This window comes from Brachyistius frenatus, unplaced genomic scaffold (assembly GCF_029030835.1).
Source record: "Brachyistius frenatus isolate BFR_SWC_R1_liver_20210118 unplaced genomic scaffold, ASM2903083v1 Contig_124, whole genome shotgun sequence".
NCBI lineage: Eukaryota > Metazoa > Chordata > Actinopteri > Embiotocidae > Brachyistius > Brachyistius frenatus.
Window position 1 is genome coordinate 130780 of NW_027210723.1, and position 13341 is coordinate 144120.

General features: G+C 41.1%; 2 protein-coding genes across 3 annotated transcripts; one reads left to right on the forward strand and one right to left on the reverse strand.

Annotated features, from left to right (window-relative positions):
* Positions 1-1023: 1023 nt before the first annotated feature.
* klhl31 (kelch-like family member 31) lies at positions 1024-5243 on the reverse strand. 2 transcript variants are annotated; one of them, XM_069713993.1, is made up of 3 exons: positions 5160-5243; positions 3011-4216; positions 1024-2921 (listed from the first exon to the last, which is right to left on the reverse strand). In XM_069713993.1, exons 2-3 carry the CDS (start codon positions 4183-4185, stop codon positions 2189-2191), a joined length of 1908 nt encoding a protein of 635 aa, XP_069570094.1. In that variant the 5' UTR covers positions 4186-4216; positions 5160-5243; the 3' UTR covers positions 1024-2188. The 2 variants fall into 2 exon arrangements, with proteins under 2 accessions (XP_069570094.1, XP_069570095.1); XM_069713994.1 differs by having other exon boundaries at positions 3011-4213; positions 5160-5211.
* A 1636-nt stretch (positions 5244-6879) lies between these two features.
* Positions 6880-12004, forward strand: eloal (elongin A, like). Its single transcript, XM_069713995.1, has 11 exons — positions 6880-6957; positions 7842-7898; positions 7990-8102; positions 8207-9107; positions 9185-9281; positions 9360-9527; positions 9616-9713; positions 10141-10321; positions 10830-10944; positions 11529-11635; positions 11825-12004. Exons 1-11 carry the CDS (start codon positions 6880-6882, stop codon positions 11884-11886), a joined length of 1977 nt encoding a protein of 658 aa, XP_069570096.1. The 3' UTR covers positions 11887-12004.
* Positions 12005-13341: the final 1337 nt, after the last annotated feature.

Consider the following 13341-nt stretch of genomic DNA (forward strand, 5'->3'; position numbering starts at 1 on the left):
ACACCGGAGTAAATTACCTGTTGGATCAAGATTGGCCTGCAAACTACGTCGCAAATCCTGCTTGCAGGTACACACCTTAAACTCAGATCAACTTTCAGACGATGAATTTGGAAACAGTCTTTTAGTGTCAAACTCTGAACTTTTATCATTCGGCACAGTGGAGCTCAAACATGGACCAAAACCCGTTTTCAGGGGCCGGAGGAACTTTAAATTTCACAAACACGTTTGGTAAACAACATCCTGCACAAACATTTGGCTCGTACCCCCTTTCACTTCCCTTCGCTGGTTAGATATGATTTTTTTTTTTAGATGCAGCGGTGAACAAGGTCAGGGGGGATGTTCATCTATCAGTAGCATAGATTCCACATGCTGTCATCACAAGATGCGTCTTTATTTTTCTGTAATATGAGCCTAATGGCTAAATAAACATAAAATACTTAGCTCTGGAGTTATGTATGATGGCAAAAGAAACCCGAGGTAAAGATGAGATGCTTTGATCTCTTTGGGACTTGCACATCAAAGACTAGAGTACACACAGAAAGAGTGTGCATTAGGCCTGACTTGATACCCTTTTGTGTATTCATTTGTCTGATGCTAGATGTCACAGCCCCTTTCTCATGCTCTCCCAGTGCAAAAATCAGTATGAATGGGCTTCTTCACAGAGCTGAAATCCTCGTGGTTTTCCAGTTCAAAAACAAATTAGAGGAAGACTTATTGAAAGTGAGCTTCTGGGTATTTACTGTTTCAGAGTATGGTGCTAGTACACCAACACCAACCTACCATCTCCTTCGGTGAGTACATAAAAAGATGTTAAAAAGCATTTATACCCTCTCATGCCGTGGTTTTAGGGTAAAGACAGGAAGTCAGAGGTGTTTATCTTGTGATTCAAATGGACTTCGCTACTTCTTCCAGCTCGTCGACAAACACTGCAGTTAACACCATGAAAATCGGCTGAAAATAAATCAGTAGGCTATGTCATCGTTTTGGACCTTGAACATAATTTTTTTTTTTAAAAGTCACTAAACAAAACAAATAGAGATTTTAATTCATTGAAAAGAGCTAAAGATTCCAGTGTACATGATGATTTGTTGATTTATGGTTTTCAAAAACAAACCAGAACTTTTTTTGTGTTCAACTGTATCACATAAATACACTCAATTTACTTTTTTTTTTTAAATTAAAAGAAAAAAAAAAAAACCCGCTAAACTTTGCATAAAAATGGTTTTGAATAAATGACGACTGCTCCGAATAGATTACACTTCATCTCTTTAATTTAAAAACCAACAAAAAATGGAAAGACGTGAGCAGCCAGGGAATTCATGAGTACTGACTTCCAGGAAAGCTCAGGCTCTGATCGTCATTCACCAGGTATCTTTTTCTTTTTTACAAAATAGTTTATTTACTGTCACATGTAACCCCGTTCGAGCCGCTTCATTCCAACAGAATCCCTTCTTTTCACAGCGATAGTGTTTGTGGTGGTGGCACAACATACAACACAAGACTAGTGAACGGCTTACATGAGGTGCATGCAGAGACTCTGCGGTCTTGCTGTGTGGTGTGTTTAAACACTAAATGCAAGCACCTACTCCTGTTCGGTGACGCCAACGCTTATTCCAGCTCCAGCCTCCTTATTCTGTTCAAGTATCTGACAATCACAGTAGCTACAGTCACCACGATGACGACTGTCACAAAATCCAGCATTAATATTTCCGTGGTACTGGGCAAAAAAAAAAAAAAAAAAAAAAAAGACAGTGACGCTGCAGACGAATCTCAACACTAACTTTCCATTTTTTTTTTTTTTTTACATTTGAGTTTTAAATAGCATTATATTTGCTGGTGACATTATCCCTGCTGAATTGGCCCCAGAAGATAATTTGCCTAAACATTTGAAATTAAATATTTACCTTGTCTAGTTTGTCTCTGCCATGAACATGATCCGGTATAAATGATGCCAAATATACTAATTATTAAATCAGAAGTGCAAAAACTATATTTCTGAATTCTCCTCGGTTTCAATTTGCTTCAAATGAATGAAGTTTTAAAAATATTTTACGAGAACATGTTCCCTAATTTGTAGTCCTTGAATTTTATAAAATATTGCTCACCTACAAAAAGCTGATGTCTAGAACCGAGATTGTGCAACAGACGAGCTGGAGACCTTTATACATGTAAACTACACTGTGGTTCTTTATATACTGACTGGTGCAGATGAAGCTGAACTGGCTCTGGACTCTCGTGTTTTCCGTGTAGGTATGGTGACGACGCAGCATGAGATGCCGACTGTAGCTTCTGGCAGTTCATCATCCTCAGTCCATTCGTTGAGGTCGGGGTTGTAAACCTGAATGCATTTCTTGTACTTCTTCTCACCCTCGTTCCAGCCTCCGAGGAGATACACCTTGCTGTTTGAAATCGAAATACCAGCCGTGCTCACCCCCGTGTGAAGAGGCGCGCAGTAGCTCCACTGCCCGTTGTGAGGGTTGTAAGATTCAACGACGAGGACATCCACCCTCTCCCCGCGACCTCCGAGCTGGCTGCCACCGATGACGTAGGCCCGGTCTCCGATGGTGGCGGCGCAGTGCCAGCCTCGAGGTGTGCTCAGACTGCTCTTATCCTGCCAGGTGTCAGTGGACGGGTCGTAGGAGCACACAGCTCTGGAGTAGGCGTTGTTGATGTACCCTCCAGACACAAGGATCTTGCCATCGATGAGGGAGCTGGCATGGCAGCAACGGGGCACGTCCATGGGTGCTTTCATCTGCCACTGGTTAGAAGAGGGCACATAGCACTCCATGGAGGCCTGGACACCGTCGCTGTTTCGCCCTCCGACTGCAAACAAGAGGCCGTTGAAGGTGTTGAGGCTGAAGTGGGTGCGCCTTTGGATCATGTTGTTCAAGTGAATCCAAGCGTTGAAGCGGGGGTCATACCTGAAGAATATGAGAGGCATTCACAGTTATTTACAACTTTTATACCAAACAATATGACAAATGCTGAATTTAAATCAGTGGGTTCGTACCTGCAGAAGTTGCTGACAGCATGTTTGGCCTGGTTCCTTGCATCATTCTGGTCCTCACCACCTGCCACATACAGGAATCCATCCAGGACTGCCACGCACTGATTGAAGCTCTTCGCTGGCATTTCTGTCAACTTATTCCACACGTTGTCTGAATCTCTGTAGAGGACTTCTTTGCTGAGAGATTTCTCTGTCAAGGCAGGGCGTCCACCAACTGTTAGAATCACTTTGAGGCCGCCGCGTACCTTCGTTCTGCGTGACTGGAGGATGTTCTGTTGATATGGCAGCAGATGGTAATTCATGGCATCGACAAGGAGACGGTGGCACTCATGGTCTTGCATCATTCTCGGCACCCCCTGGACGTGATTCACCAGATCTTGGGCGGAGATGGTGCCGAAGCGGATGAAAGTCAGGAGATCTGCGGCGTACTTCAACCTCTTCTCGTCAAAGTCCAACCATTTCATGGCGATCTGGAAGGCTGTGACCTCAGAGGGCAGCTGCAGGGAGTCATCTGAGAGGAATTCGCAGATCTGCTCGTAGGTGAGCTTCAGGAACTGCTCCATCTCAGAAAACTCGATGAAGTTCTCGCGCATGAACTTCTGAGCTGCCTGCTTGGTTTCTTTGAGATCGTAGGCATCTGCAATGTTGGCTACATACATGCAATTCTCCACGCTCAGCTCCTGCATGAGGAAATCACTGCACATCTTCACCAAGGTGCCGATCTGCAGCAGCATGGCTGCAGCAATAGTGCTGCCGATGCTGTAGAGCGACAGGGTGAGCTTTCCTGAGTAGGCGTACGTGATCGCAGTGGCGAGGCCGACTGGTGAGAGGTCATTCAGGTCGATCTTCTGGAGGGTTGAGTCCTTCTTCAAGATATTTCGAATGTGTTCACTGCAGGAGGCCATGACAACCTTGTGGACATCAAATGACTTTGATTTGGTGGCGACGGTCAGGTCGCAGAGGAAGGAGTCGTTTCTCATGCTGCTCAAACCCTCCAGGAGGTTAGGGGCATACACAGAATCAGTGACTTCAGTGGAGATGCAGTTGAAGCCGTTTCCACCTTCTAACAAAGTGTTTAACCCGTTAATCTTGTTGATGGGGCTGTTCTCGACCATTATAGTCACATCATTTATGTCTCCTTTACTCTTTTTGGTCGCCTTGTTCTTTTTGGGTGCCATGGCTGTAGCAGCAGAACACAGCCCAGACCTTCTGAAAGCACACACACACACACACACACACACACACACACACACACACACACACACACACACACACACACACACACACACACACACACACACACACACACACACACACACACACACACACACACACACACATACACGTTAACTTTTGTCAGAAAAGTCCAAGACAACTTAAAGATGATGCAAGATGTCAACCACATAACACAAAGAAATCTATGCTGGCAAAGAACTGGACTAGTATATTTGTCATTGTTTCATGTGTATGGGCTGTTTTCTTTACCCCAAACAAATCAATAATGTAAAAGTCTCAGTACATTTATCTTGTTGCCTCTGAGGACAAAAAGTTTTCTTTTATTTCAGAGTTAATTTTATTTAGACACAATGAGATGCTGACAACTTTGAAAACGTTTGCGGTACCAGGTGATGCTAGAGTGTGAGTACATCAACATGACTCTCTCTGCATCTGTCACAGTTTATCAGCAGTATGTCCAGGAATAGCAACACTGGTCGGCTCACCCATGACGTTCCTTTTATAGACTTTGAGACATGAGCGCCAGGCCTCATGTCCTCTGACTGTTTAAGTTCAAATCAGTGCAAAATCTTTGTTTTTTTGGTCTCTTTTCTTGAATCAATTGTTTTCAGGTTTGTCTGACATTAATCTTTAATCCACACTATGTGCAGAGACAAAAAGGTTTCGTAAAGAGTCACTCATTGCTTTGACCACAGCCCCTCGCAGATTTTAAGCTTCCTATATCAATGGTTATGTCTAAAAACTCCGTTTACCAACAGCGTCACACGAGTTATTTACCCCTTGAAGCCCCAGTTAGTGAGAAAAGAGCCCATTTTTTATTCTAAAATAACTAACAAATGCTGAAACATTACCTGACCTAAGCTGCCTCTTCATTGTTAAAATGGCAAACAATCAAGCATTAGAAAGCTCCATTTACCTGAGAAATGAAGTTGAGGCTGGTGAAGAAGGAACTTGTGCCTCCAGTTACTGGAGCAGGACAGAGAGAGACCAGCTGTCACCCCTGCTGAATGAGACCTGCAGTTAACTCCTCCTCCAGAGGGGTCAGTGCCAATCAAGTGTATTGTGCATTGCATGTGGCAGCAGCAAAAACCATACATCCGCTGACATATAATATCCAATAACCTCCAATCAGACGATGTCAACATACTGCGGGGGACGTCATCTAATGAGTTTCACATGGCTGTCCATTGTTTACAAAAAAAAAAAAAAAAAAAAAATTGTTCACAGAGGTGCAAACAACAGAATAATGTATACTTTTACAATACGTTCGTAAAACTCCTCAAATAAAAGTACATTTTAGTTTGATTTCTTGTTCTTGATATAATTTAGGGCACCTACAAAACTTAACTGCCATTTCATTAGCAGCACATTTCATGTTTCCTGGAATGCAGAGGACAAAAATGTGCAGTTTGAGGAAGGATGACAGTGATGTAGTATATTATTCGTTTTTTGGTTTGTGTTGGCTGATGAAACTTGTGAAATCAAAATATTTAGTGCTAAGGGTCATGAAACAGATAGCAAGCATTTTAGGGATACCCATTTATGAGAAAAAAAATGATTTTATCCATAATTGGTGGAAAGAAAGTAAGAACCTGAAGTAAAATGTGTGGGTATTTGCACTTGAATATTTCTATTGTATGCTACTTTATACTTTCACTGCACTACATTTCAGAAGGAAATATTGTACTTTCTATCCCACTACATTTATCTGAAAGCTCTAGTTACTTCAAAGATATTAATTTGACACAATGGATGATAAAAAAAACTTTTAAAATACAAAACATTGTTAAATATTTAACCAGTGGTTTCTAACCAATTTGCCTTCTGATGACTTACAAAAAGCAGTGTGTATTTGGGGTCACATCTCTCATGTGCATGAGTTGTTAACAGCTCCAACAAATTAATTCTCCCTCTAAACTTCTCTTTCATTTCATGAACTGTTAAAATGATCCAATATTTCACCAATAATCAAAGATAGAACAAGTCAAATAACTGGAAACAGATTTGTGTCTCAGGACTTCTTTTTTCCTCTCCCGGGATTCATCTGAAGACCCCTCACATTTATCTGCTGTCCCTGTATATAAAGTTCAAACTAGCTCCACCTGCAGATGCTACAACAGCAACTGCTGACACACTGATTTTTAGTATTAATAATCTAATGATGTCATATATGATCATTTACATATTTTCTTGCTAATACTACTGTTTTTTTATGCAGGGCTTTGGCTGGAATCTTTTTACACTGTATAGTTGTACTTTCACTTATGCAGAGGACCTGAATACTTCTTTCACCACTGAATTGTTTTAGTATTAGCACGTCCGATTTTTATTTCTTATTTCAAGGGGTGATATATCACTCTTTTGTTCGCCACATCTCCGTTCAAGGCCAGAAACATTGCACGTAATACTGTGATTTTGTAGCAACAGTATGCTATGTTCATAAGCAACAACGACTAATTTGGTCATATTTACATGCACGTTTAGAATTATTTGTTATAATTAATATGGGTTGTAATTTCTAAATCGTTTACCATTAGACTACATCATCTCTGTCATCGATTCCGCCCATTATAATTAGTGTCATCAATGGGCGCGCGCTGCCCGGTGTGTGAGGCGGCTGCACGTGAATCACCGTGATGGCCAGCAGCTCTGATGTGGTGAAGAAAGTCACGCGGTTCAAACTTCAGCTCTCAGACTCAGCAGAGCCTGCTACGGTAGATACTGTGTGGATTCATTTCATTATTTAATAAGCAGATCTGAAGGAAGAGTTTTTGATTGAATTTTTTTTAATTTTTTATATTCATGGTTTAATCCCGTCAAATTTGTCGCGGTGTTTAGAAACAAATCAAACACCGACTGTCAACTCCGATGGACAGCAGATCCTTTCATTTATTAGCCGTTTGGTCTCGACATCAGCTGACAACGACCTGCTGTCACATCAGACGCCATGAAAACCTGTCAGTCTCCTCAGACTCTGAGGACTGAGATTGTGTCTGTTCTCGGATCCCGGGTCATGTGGATCGACGCTGGTTCAGTCATCGACATGCGCCTCTTTCACGCAGCACTTTAAACGCCGCTGTGGGGGTCAGCTTGTGTTAAATGGGAGGTGCTTTGGTGCTAAAATTGGCAACTCCTCCAGTTGTTCAATTTATGGCTGCTGTCCATCATCAGTGAAGGTGGGGGCGCTCTGCTCGCTCAGTTTTGCCTGTAGATATATTCCTTTTTTTTATTTTTTTTTTTTTAAATCAATGTTGATGTCTTCGGATCGATTTAAAATAAAGCAATTTTAAATGCAAAAGTTGAAAAACAACTTAAGCTCTTGTAAAGACAGTTAATATTCAGTATAACAGGCAGCAATGGTGTTATCCATTTATAGTTCAGTAAAATGAGCAGGCTAAGTGGGTGTGTGCGGTTCCCATACATAGCTTCTGCTCTGAATGCACAATCAGCAACTGGTGATCCAAAACCAGGACTGCCATATTTGGCATGTAAAGTTTTCTTACCCAAACATGCGTGAAAATCATCTAAAAGTCTTTAATGCAGGGCATTAAATGCAATATGACCGGGCTGACTAATATGTTTATTGCTCTTTTCCCAGGTAGTAAAAATCTTGCAGAAGCTCAAGGATCTGGATATCACATTTGACATTCTCGCTGTGAGTCTCTGTTGCAAAGAGTGTATTTTCTGTTGCTATGTCTATGAATTTTTTCATTGACTGCATTAACACGTGTTTAAATATAAATTAGGAAACTGGAATTGGCAAAACAGTTAATTCCTTGCGCAGACATGATCAGGCCGGAGAATTTGCCAAGTCACTCGTTAGAGGTTGGAAAAAATTGATCCCTAAGGAATCCACAAGGTGAAGTTGCTTTATTTAACTGTCCATTGTATTATATGACTGATAAAAGTAATTTCTATGAGTATATGTTTGACGTCGTAATCTTGAATTGTTCCTTCATGCAGCCACGAAGGAGATGAGTCTGAGAGTGTTCCTGTTAAAGATAAACTAGATGACCAAAGCTGTCCAGATGATGGAAGTGTATCAGTGGAAAATGTAAACAGCAATTGCTTAACATCTCAAAAGAAGGAGCAGGACTCTTCAGATGAAGCCCCCTTCAAAAAAACTAAGAATATGAAAGCAGATTCAGAGAAAGAACAATGTGAAGAGCGGCAAAGAAAAACAGAACAGAACAACAATCATGAAAAAAGTCAAGAAGACCAGAACATCTCTCAGAGCGACATTTTGACAAAGAAAATTGAAATCCAGCAGGAAATGGACAACTCGACGAAGAAGAAATGTCAGAGTGACAGAAAGCCAGCAGAAAATGAAACTTTGCTTGGAAACAAAACCACCGAGGACACTAATGAAGAATTCAGATTTGAGAGTGGAAGATCTGTTTCAGAGAGAGAGACCAAATTAAAGCCAGACAAAGAATCTTCAAAGGAAAGCAAAGCATATTTTTCCTTCGAGTCCAGTGGCAAATGCTCAAAAATATTAAAAGTGGCCAAAGATGGCACATGTTCAGGAACATCGAGGAGCTCGGAGGCCCAAAAGAGAAATAGGAAAAAAAACGATCAGGAGAAGCTCTACACTTTAAAATACAAACCAGAGTCTAAAAATAAGAGCCATTCAAAACACAAACAGGCTGCAACAAAGCACGAGAAGAAGCAAAGCACCAGCAACCACGACGAGCCCTCCATGTCTTTTGAATCGTACTTGAACTACGACGTGAATGTCTTCAAGAGGAAAGAAGCATCCGGAGTGAAAAAACCTGCAAAAAAAATCAAGAAGGGGATTAAAGAGAAACTGACAAAAGATCCTGGCATGCAATCTTTCAAGTCACCTGCTGCCTCTCCACTAAAGGTATAGTCAACAAAGACCTTAAAGAGTGCAGGCCATGATTGATTGAAATGGATTAATAAGACTTCATATGTTGTCAGTTTCAGGAGTCAGTGATGCACCTGATTGATCTTCCTTTACCTGCTGCTCTGCCGGAGTGCGACAATCCCTCCAGTGTTGACTACATTGAAAGGAAAGGTACTGTGTGTTTAACAAACATCGCTTTAGTTTTTCCACACTGGTTGTTTCATTCTCGACTATTCTTTGGTTTTGAAGTTGAGAAGGAGCCTGACTTCTGTGACGTCTCTGAGGAGTCCCCGGTTTTCACTGGTCAACGACTCAACAAGAAGATGCAAGTGTACTCCGGTGCCAAGTCCGCCTTCCTGCCAGCCATGATAAGTTTGTACCAACACTGCATCCGCACGCTGCAGAACAATATCAACTGTGAGTACAGTGCAGAGAGTGTTGATTCAAGGCTCTGAGGTGTGTCTGTGCTGGATCTATATTAATGTGCAGGGGGATCTCTTCTCAGTGCTCTATGAAACCGGTGGAGTCCCATTTGAGCTCCTCGAGCCGGTGCTGGAGCGGTGCACACCGGAGCAGCTGCTCCGCATTGAAGAATGCAACCCAGTAAGAAGGAGACTTATGAATAGATTCACTGCAGACACGCACTTTGTGGCCACTTTATTAGGTACACCAGCCTAGTACTGGGTTTCAACCCCCCCCCCCCAACTTTTGTCTGTCAGGAGAACAATACGTCATGGTGTTACTGTCATCCAAACAATGTACACACGACTAGATATTTGAATTGAGCCGTTTACGGCCACTTATTGATTGCGTAGTGTAGAACAAAGTTTAGCTGAATAACTGAACCTCCTGTGTCTGTTGTCTTGCATTACATGCTACAATGCGCCACATGTGGAGAGGCTTGTTGTTAACGGTGTGCGCGTCACTTTATTATGAAATATTTTGTAGATTTAGTAAAGCTAACTTTTGTACACTGGGTTGAGATTAGAAACATTGTAAAAGTTCTGAAGCGTTGAGTTTTTCCCCACAGATCTACATCGGAGTGACCGACCACCTGTGGGGAAAACACTGTCAGAAGGACTTCAAAGAATCCAAACTTCAAGAGTATGAGTCGTGGAAAGAGATGTACATCAGGCTGTCTGAGGAGAGGGAGAGGAAATTTCAAAGGCTGGCAAAAACTATCGTCTCGGCACACTCTAAGAAACCCAAAGGTGGGTGCTGTACACTGTTAACGACTGTACCACTTCTAAAAGGAACACCTTGACATTTTGAGAAATACACTTGTTTTTCTTGCCGATATTTAGATAAGAAGATTGTTACAACCTTTGTGTTTGTGCAATAAAAAAGAAGCTGTAGCTGATAGCACGAGTTAATGTTTACACAAATCTGAAACTATTCCTTTACAAATGAAAATGGATCAATAGTAGTGTAAGTACATAGAAAACAAAGCCATAATCATACGAACAAAACCTGCCCGGCAGATGAAACCTACTGTCCTGGTTTTAAACCACCTTTTTGGGTAGAACAGTCTTTGTCTTGTACGTCGCTGTCCAAAAATGTTTAGTTTCATCTGTCGTTATGTAAAGTAGAAAAATAGTAAAACATCAAAGTCAAAGGGCAGATTATTATATTTTAGAGGTACTATATACTGTTGGAACATTTTTTATTTAGTCCTTATGACTACACTGACACTTTTCTTTTTTCTTTTTTCTTTTTTAGGTCGGCAGGTGAAGATGGCATTTATTCACACTGTTGCCAAGCCACCGAGAGATGTGCGAATTCAGCAGGAAATTCATGGCACTGCTGTTCAGCAGCCTCAGCAGCCCAAGTGCAGGTGGGTTTCAGCCCCCCAAATACAGACACATTTCAAGCTTGTTTTTTTTTTTCAGCAGCTCATGAGTAGTTTTATTTTATTCCCTCATTTATGTATTCATGTCATTTATGTTGTTTTCATCGACGATTACGTTCACAAACAAACCGAAGACTATACGAGCCTAACTGGGGCACTGATGTTTATCTTTGGCCAAACATGAACACCTGCTCTGCTCCTCTCCCGCATAAAAGCCTGAAAACAACGTGATCGCTGAACAACAACAGCAGCTTAGCAGGGTCGTAACCTGTCACAGACTCGTGTGATAACAGTGGACGAAATGCATTTTGGGCGAGCTTAGCCAAACACAGGAATTGGAGCAATGTGCTGTATAAACTGGTTTTATTCTGGTTGGAGATGGCCTTGGGTCCTTTTGTTGTCAGCTGTTGCCACATGGGATGCTGTGCTCACCAGCTGTAGTGTAGTGCTAGCATTTAGAGTTAGAGGGGCGCTCATTATGTCATTTTTTTGGTGTGCATTGTTTTTGAAGTACCAATTCTATTAATCGAGTTCTGCACGGTGCTGTTGACTGTTTCCTCTGTTTCCAGCGTCAAGGTTCAGGACAGGCAATCGAGGCCGAGTTGTAATGAGCCCAGCAGGTCCAGCAGCGGCGGTTCAGGGGGAAGCAACACACAAGACCCTCGCAAAAAAACAAGTGAGCGAAGTGCTATTAGTTTTAATGTCTTTCTAAACCAGCCAAATATTCAGTCAGGTGTTTCTTTAAATGCAGTCATTTCCTTCAGTGATGGGGCTGGAGGCAGGACAAATAGATTTAACTTAAGTACAGTAAACCTGATGATTTGTTCATTCAGATGTTTAATATTTGTTGTTATTGTCCTCACAGGAGTCGCACCCATGATGGCAAAGTCCTTAAAGACGTTTAAGAAACAGCTGGGACGCAGATAAATGCTCTTATATGATTTCCAGCGTGTGGAAGAGCAGAAAATGTACTCTATCGTTCATTAAGTTTGGACAGTAGTAGGCCTTAGTTCACTTGTGATTAATTCTTTGTTGTTTGTCTAAATATTCTGACGACACGGCAATTGTTTTTTTTTTTTTTTTTTTTTTTTTTCTTCCTGTCTTCACTATTAAATGGACAATGAAGTCAGCAAATTCGCTTGCCTTCATATTTTGTCTCAGCCTGTTTGAGCTGAGCAAGGCCAGCCAGTAAGTTATTTAATGGGATGTGGCTCCCTCTAGAGGAGATGAAGAGGATGGTTTCTGCTAGGCATGAAAATGCAGATCGTCACAATTAATGCCAGTGTTTTGACATGAATGTATTTTTGTTAACATTCCCATTAGATCTTCTAAATCAAACTTAAACTGAAATACAGCTTTATTGCTCCTGATATAGTGTAGTGAGTTTATAATGTTTTTCATTGCAAAAGACTTCAAAAGGATCATGAGCGGTTCTTTTAGTTCAAGCTGTTTGTTCAAGACAAACTATTTTGAAATTATGTCACTAAATTGTTTCACAATGAAAAGATGACAGATTTTTCTTTTTAGTCAATTTACTGTAATCCCTATAATAATGTTGTTTTGAACAAAGGCATCTGCTGTCAGCCACTTCTCAACATCCCGTCCTGTCTATTTTTGTCCTTTTTTGGGGGGATAGGTTTTAACAACTGTTTGAGGTACAGACTTCAGCACCTCATGCAGCAGCCTGCTAAGACTAAATCATGAATCTGGTTTTATGCTTCATTTATTAATTTGAGATGAGCTGCCATTTTGTCAAATGTGCTTGTCTGGAGATGCACAATTGGTAGATTTTAAAATTAAAAATGTGTTGGATTTTGTCCTTTTTTTTTTTTCTTTACTTGTGATGTTTCATAAAATGAGAGTAGAATTTATAGGTTGTGAGAGACCAACTTGTTAACATGTGGCCACACTTTTTTACCTGATAAAACACAGATTGGGTATTAAAAAGTGCACATTCACATTTTCACACTAGCTAATACTCCAATAAAGGCAGACAGCTATGGGCTTCAGTCAGAGCTGCAGCCCTACTAACCTTGGAGGGAGTGGTAACATGACCTGATGGTTAATGAGGCAGTCTTTCCACCAGAGGACCTCAGCCTGCTGGATGCTGAACCTGACCTTTAACATGGATATAATCAAAGTAAAAAAAAACCATGAAGGATCATTAGAGGGATTACATGGCATGACGTGATTGTTTTTCATTTAAAAAAAAAAAAGAAGGAAATCAAGGCAACATATTGCATGTTTTGTATCTAAAGATCTTAAATGATCAATGATGCAGGATGTAATACGACGGTTCATACTGACATCTGCACAAATTGATCAGGGTTTGGACACATTCCTGTTTGTGGATAAAAAGCTGAGGTGATGGCCAACTACTAC